The sequence below is a fragment of the Nematolebias whitei genome, chromosome 20 (genome assembly GCF_014905685.2).
Source record: "Nematolebias whitei isolate Nwh7 chromosome 20, NemWhi1, whole genome shotgun sequence".
Lineage (NCBI taxonomy): Eukaryota > Metazoa > Chordata > Actinopteri > Cyprinodontiformes > Rivulidae > Nematolebias > Nematolebias whitei.
This window is the reverse complement of record NC_056517.1, coordinates 10,216,509-10,223,928: the sequence shown is the minus strand read 5'-3', so window position 1 is coordinate 10,223,928 and position 7,420 is coordinate 10,216,509. Positions and strand designations below refer to the sequence as shown.

At 40.6% G+C, this 7,420-nt stretch overlaps 1 protein-coding gene across 1 annotated transcript; it reads right to left on the bottom strand.

The window, feature by feature from the left end:
- Positions 1-1,537: 1,537 nt before the first annotated feature.
- Positions 1,538-7,104, bottom strand: LOC119426833 (CBY1-interacting BAR domain-containing protein 2-like). Its single transcript, XM_037694415.1, has 8 exons — positions 6,856-7,104; positions 6,700-6,768; positions 5,199-5,300; positions 4,928-4,933; positions 4,742-4,846; positions 3,695-3,808; positions 1,835-2,020; positions 1,538-1,762 (listed from the first exon to the last, which is right to left on the bottom strand). The coding sequence occupies exons 1-8, from the start codon at positions 7,102-7,104 to the stop codon at positions 1,538-1,540; spliced, it is 1,056 nt and encodes a 351-aa protein (XP_037550343.1).
- Between the last annotated feature and the right edge of the window lie 316 nt (positions 7,105-7,420).

Below are 7,420 nucleotides of genomic sequence, written 5' to 3'. Positions count from 1 at the left end.
GTCTGGCTTTTTGTAAATACAGTCAGTGTTGAGCTGAAAGGCCAACTTGTTAATTATTGTTCCATGGTATTTGAATTCAATCACCTGCTCTACTTTCAGCCCTTTTATAACAGAAGGCCTGAATACACGTCTGGTGCTGGTTGTTCTCCATCTACCTCACAGACAAAGCTCCTTGGTTTTAGTGACATTAAGGTCCAGAAAACTGTCATCAAACCAGACAGAGAGCTGATCTATGAGCTGGGAGCAGGAGGGGCTATTGGTGTCTTTCAGACCAGCAACTAGGGCCATATCATCAGCGTACTTCATTAAGGTGAAGTCTTTGTTGTTATCCAACAAAGTTAAGTCAGGTCCTCTGGATGGTTTCCTTTTTCAAAATATCAAAGTTAATGCTCAATAATCCAGGTAAAAAATTTGAACCACTTTGGCCATGGCTGCCTCAGACGAGTCAACGAGGGAGAGGGCAGACTCCAGAAACCATCTTATCATCATCAAACTGGTTGGCCTACAATGTATGTGCTGCTTATGGGACTGAGTTTGTTGTGGCTCCTTGGACTGAAGAAGTCTTCTGGATGAGGGAGGAAACATTTCAACAAAAAGAAACTGTTCAGGGGAAGTGACTTAACTTTTTTTGATTTTTTTTGTGGATTATTGAGCATGAACTTTGATCTTTGTTGTTATGTCACAACTCATTTATGTTTAAAGAGGATAAAAGTGTTGATAACGCACAACCCTGTGGAACACCAGTGTTCAAAACCACGCAGTCAGAGCTTTATGAGTTTTTTTTATTGCACATAAATTCTGGAAGACACTAAAGGAAGAATCAGATTGTGGTGTGTGAGAAGCCTGTAAAGGTGATGTCAAAAGTAAAATTCAAATATTGTTTATGGTTCACACTAAAGAGAACTTGTCTGTTCATATGAGACATATCTGGACCAGATAAAGTGACAACATATAAACAGCGCCATCATTGCCACATGGCTGACAAATCACTTGTTCACTTCTATTAAAGATGAAAAATATACAGTTCTAGCTTCATGAAGGTTTTCTTGTTTGTTAGCAGAACATCTCTCCAGGTTAAACAGAGTTCTTAAACAAATGTCTAGATGCCTGTTTTAAAAAGAACAACTCTGATTCAAACCGAGGAGCCAGCTTTGTCTGACAAACCACCGTCTTTTTCAGAGGGTCGGTTTTGTCAAATGATGTTTGCATGAAAGTAGCAACACTATCAACAAGTTCATCACTTTGCGAAAATGTAAAATTAGGGTTGTTGTGCATTGTTGCATCACTCTGTAAGACAGAAGAAAAAAAAGTATTTGACACAAATCAGCTTTAAAACTATTGCAGGTTAAAATAAATTTTCCTTTTAGGATTCCCAAAAAGACCTTTTGAACTCAGAAAAGGTTTTCTTTTTCTGCTTTGAACTAGTTGGTTTTGTTGGGAAACTCCACTCTGTACATTCTCAAACCACAGAGCGGAAGCCATTTTTATGGTCATCATCGAATCGTCTCCATGGCAACCTGAAGAAGATTGACGGCCTTCATGTTGTGGCCTGATCCCTCCTCCACTTCTGCTGTCTGAGCAGCTGTGCATACTGAGCAGCGTACGACTGCCGGCTGGTATGCTCCCGAAGCTCCGTCTCCATGTCAGACTCCTCCTGTTCCTCCTCCTGGTCCTCCTCTTCCTCCTCCTGGTCCAGCTCTTCCTCCTCCTGGTCCAGCTCTTCCTCCTTCAGACCTGCCTGGTGTTTCAAGCTGCTGTGAGGCTGCAGACAGAGTTCAGAACAGATCAAGAGCTGAATTGTTTCATCTTAAAACGTTCTGGTTGTTGAGCTCACCCTCCCAGCTGGTTCTTCCTGCTGGTTCTGTTGTTTTCTTTGAGCTGCTTTGAGGGTCTGCATTGAACTGAGGCCCTGGTCCATCGAGGAGGTGGAGGCAAATCTGGACCAGTGATTTGTGAGAGGAGCCGAACTGTTCAGAGCCCAGGCCTGAGAGTTGGACACCATGACTCGACTGGAAAACAGCTTTGACAAAGAGAGAGAGAGAAGACATCTGGATCTCAAAAGGAAAACCTCTAGACATACCAATGTGCTACTAAAAGTACGTATCAATCATTCTGAAGTGGTGATTCATGTTCATTAACTTACCTTATTATAAAAACTTTAGTTTGGATAAATAAAGTTTATGTTCAACAGGACTGATAGTCTGAATAAGACCAAAATATGTCTCTGCCATCCTTCAGCTGCTCAGATCTCTGTTTCAAATACAAGTAGTCCCTCGTTTATCGTAGGGGTTACGTTGCGGACACCCCTGCAATAAGTGAGAAGCCGTGAAGTAAGGACGTTAAATTTATTTTAGTATTTGTATATATTAAAGACTTTATAAACCCTTCCCACACTCTTGCAATGTTCTAAACTCTGAACGATCTAAAAGGGCACAGCGTGTCACGATCTCCGCTCTCTGCCACGCCCACTTCTTTGCTTTGATATGTGAGTATCAGGTGCTAAATTATTGAAAATATTTTAAATAAACAATACATGCCTCTCGTGTGGCTCACTCCATCAATCAGCCAATCGTGTGTAAAATCTTACGTTGAATAACGGCAAAAGCGTGAGTTCATGAAAATCAAACTGCAAAGTAGCGAGGGACTACTGTATAGTTTATATTCTAAAAATGGAGGGGGAGAGTAGGACAACGTCTGATTGTACCTCAGTTCAGCACGCATCAACATTAAGGGTGATGAAGGACGTTTAGTGGCCACTAACATTCAGTAACATTGGAAGTTGAATGAGTTTGTAGAAGACTGAAGCTGAATTTGTAAATGAAATTGTACCAACGTAAAGGTTTGACAGTGATAGACAATTAACCTGAGAGGCAGAAGAAAGGAGTGAGTGATCCATCCATCTATCCATCCAGCTATGGTAAATGGACTGTACTTATGTAGCGCCTTTATATCTGATCAAGATACTTAAAGCTCTTTACACTACAACCTGTGCCTCATTTACCCATTCATACAGCTCTATACTAGATCTCTACAAAGCTAATTGAACAAATCATTCTAAAGAAACTAATCAGTGCTTTAGATCACATTCATACACTGATGGGACACACATCAGAGGCAATGAGGGGTTCAGTGTCTTGCCCAGGGACACTTCGGCATGTGACTGCTGTTGGATTCGAACCCCCAACTCTTGCATTGGAGGACGACTGCTCTAACCACTCAGCCACAGCTGTCATCTATCTATCCATCTAGCCATCCAACTATCTATCCATCTATTCTTTATCTTTACCTGCTTCCTCCTTTTCAGGTCCCTGGTGCCCATGCCCAGCAGTCACTGTGAGAGAGGCAGGGGACACCCTGGACAGGTCTCCAGTCCATCACAGGGACACATGGAGACAAACCAGACAAACAACCGTTCACACTCTCACTCACCTAGAGCCAATTTAGTGTTACCAATCATGCATGTTCTTGGTCTGTGGGAGGAAACTGGAGTACCCAGAGAAAACAAACGCACGCACAGAGAGAACATGCAAACTCCACCCAGAAAGGCCCCAGGCTGGGATTTGAACCAGCGGCCTTCTCACTGAGAGGCAGCAGCTCTACCAACTGAGCCACCACTCTACCTTCTCTTCATCCAACTTTAGAAAAAAAAAATCCTCATGTTCTGTCCACCAGTTGTATTATGTGCATGATCTACCTGAAGGTCCTTTTGAGTGTCCATCGCCTCCAGGTTGTGGTACGTGTGAGTGTAGACCTCAAGCGCTTTAGCATGAAAGTGCATCTCCACAGTGATGAAGTCCAAAAAGATTTTCTGCCAAAACAAGAGGAAAAAAGGTCAATGTTGGCTTTGAGTCTAACACTGTGTGTGTGTGTGTGTGTCCTTGTTTATGCTACTTTGTGAGGCCCATTTTTCCAACTTATACTACATTGTGGGGACCAACTGCTCCTTATGGGGCCCAAAGCCCGGGCCCCATAAGAAGAAGTCCCGTTGGTGGGTTAGGGGCTAGGTTTAGGACTAAGGTGTGAATTGAGGATGTGTTAGGTTTAGGGTTAGGTATGTACTGGTAATGGTTAGGTTATGGATAAAGGTCATGGTTAGGCTATAGAAATGAATGAAAAATGAATGGAAGTCAATGCAAAGGCCCCACAAAGATAGCAAAACAAACCTGTGTGTGTGTGTGTGTGTGTGTGTGTGTGTATTCAAGTTCAAGTTCGAGTCATCTTTATTATTGTTTCCACCACATGAGGTGCATGGGGTGGAATGAAATTATGTACTCAAGGTTCCATGCACCCAAAAATAGTAAAATGTAAAGTATAAAAAGAAACATTATATAAGGAACTGAGATATACACTAAGATACACACTAAACAAACACCAAACGGTACGCTAAAAGATCTAAGACATACATTAAACACTAAGAATGTAAAACATAACGACGAAACAACAGCAGCCCGAACATGAGTCTGTGGTGAGCAGATGGGTATGAATGAATGAATGAATACAGCCGCATGAGATAATCAGCAGCATGAGATCAGCAGCATGGATTATCAGCAGCACAGCTAAATGACATAATCAGCAGCACAAATGTCACATTTCACCAATTCAAGTGGCATTACAGTGATTTTTTTCTAATTTTTTTTACAGTGATTAGCTTGGTTAGAGATTTATGAGTGTGTGCATGCGTGTGCATGTGTGTGTGTGTGTGTGTGTGTGTGTGTGTGTGTGTATGATAAGTGAACCAGACTTTAATATCCTCCAGTTTGTGCCTCTGGAAGTCCGTGATGGTCTCCTGGAGCTGTTTGATGCTGTGCTGAGCGCTGGACGAGGCTTTCTGAGCGCTCACCTCTGCCTGTCGACAGAAGAAGTTGTATCTAAACCTCCATCGTGATGTGGTGGAATTAATGGAGCAGTTTTAAATCATACACATTACCTGAGACTGAAAGGAAGTGTGTTCAAGAAAATATCATAGAAGTTGTTTTCAAAACGTTACATTTTGCCATGTGTCATGATTGTGTTCGTTAAACTTGATCACTCCAGAGGGACAAATCCAGAAATTTAATGCAATTGAAGGGAATTGGAGGATCACTTTTCTTTCAGACAATCTGGAAGACTTTTCTCAGGGTTTTTTCTTGTAGCAGAGTTAGCATGCTTGATAAAATTTGTCTCCCCAGGCAGGACACAATTTGTTTCTGTAAGGATACGATGGTTTGTCGATCTGCAGGGCTCCTCTGTCGGCTTTTCTCTAGTTTCTGCAGCTCCTTCTGCTCTCTGCTCAGGTCGGCGCTGAGTTTCTTTAGATCCATCTGAAGGGGACAGATTTTAAAACCAACAAGAGACAAGCAGGGGTTTCATGTTAATGAGTGTATCGAATGGTCAAAACATAAAACTCTTCTCCTAATATGATATTTCTTTCACATTAGAAGACAATTCTTTTAAAAATCCACTTCCTGTTTCCTCAGTGAGACTCAAACCAAGCCTTAAAACAAAAGATGAGCAGCAGACGTTTTCTAAGCAGACAGCCTTTGGTTGACGTTGGAAAGAAATTACTGTAAAATGTAACTCGCTTCCGCTCTGATCAGCTGGTTCTACACGTTTCTGCTGTTTTTATTTTCCAGTTTTCAGCAAATGTCAGCTGTTCAAATTCAACCCTGTTTAAAGTTGAAACCTTTTTGGCTGATTTTAGCTTCTTCAGCAGCTTTCAGCTAATACTCATAAATAAGAGATCTAACAGTATGTGACATGTCTCTAGTTTGCTTTGCTTTTAGTTTTGTCTAAAGTGTTAAATGCTTACTGAGTTGTTTTGGGGTAGATTTTGTTAAGATTAAACCACTGAAATGCTTCAGTGGCTTCTCTTTCAGAACCAGCTTTAGATTTTTCTTTTTACAAAAAAAAAAAAAAACAGGTCGCTGTATTTTAAATAAAAAATTTTTTTCAATGCCTTAACATTAGCATAGACGTTCAAAACCACTTTCTGCTTATACAAAGATTACTGGGAAGTTTGTTGAAAAAAAAACTTTTCTGGTGGATTTGGAGCTCAACTAGTCTGAAATCTGACTCTAAATGAAGCCGGAACAGGAACAGGTTATCAACAGGAGTTATTGTCAGCAGGTTAATACAGAAGAGTTATTATCAGCAGGTTAATAACAGGAGCTATTATCTGCAGGGTAATACAGAAGAGTTATTACATAGTTATTATATATATATAAAATAATATATGTATTATATATATATATATATTATATTTATATATATAAAATATATATATATATATATATATATAAAATATATATATATATATATATATATATATATATATATATACATATATATATATATATATATATATATATAATATTCATGCTGGTCAGAGGAGCCACATGAGAGGAGCTGCAGGGATTTCAGCAGTGAGTGTTTGTAGAAAAACAATGAGTGTATTCTTGTTTGACGAGCTTGTTGCTTGTTTTTCTGGTTGTTACAGTCCACTCTGTGAATATTATTTTTTTAATTTTTTATCAGTTGTGTCCAAAGGAAACATGCAGACACGACATGAAGCAGTTTAAAAATTAAACTTGACGTTAAACTGAAGAAGCTTTTGAATTTTTTATTTTTTTAAATTATGATGATCAAATAAAGAAAAGCTTGGTCCAATCATGTGTGTTGATATTTATGTTACATTATCACTCACAGCCTCATTAAACTTACCTTTTTATTCTTGACGACATCTCCATATGTCCTCAGAGGAGCGACCACTCTTGTCTCCAGTCTCTCCACCTGCAACATATCCAAACCCACCCCTCACAGTGATACATATTTATATACAGCATATAAAGTTAAAGATGCAGGTCCAGTGATCTCCACCTGAGCCTGTCTGTAGTCTTGAACCATGGCCAGATCCTCCGCTAAGTTTCTGAGGCTGACCTGGACTTCCGGTCCCTCTGTGGTAGAGAAGTCGAAGAGCCGAGCTACCAGCAGGTCGGCCTTGTCCCTGAGCTTGGCTGTTTTTCTGCTATACGAAGCCAAGATGGAGCAGATCTCTCCAAGGTTCTTCTCAGCGTGTTTCAGAGTCTGCTCCATGGCCTGCACCTGAACGTCTCTGCTGAAACACATTAAGTCTTCAAATAAATAAATGAAGGTTCTCCTGCAGTCAGGAGGAAAATGAGCTGTGAACACTGTACCTGTTCATGTCTGCTGGCTTCTTGTTCCTCCTCACCTCCACTGTTTGCCCCAGGTACCCGTGCTTGACTACTGAGGGCTGTAGCCATGGAAACAACAACAACACTGAGGGCTACCTGGGGTGCAGGTGCTGATGTTTGCCACATGATGGCAGCAGAGAGTGGTTTATATGCTTTTAACTTTCCTGTGTGTTCCATTTGTACAGGAAATGAAGGTTACTGTGTGCTTTGTGTACAGGAAATGAAGGTTA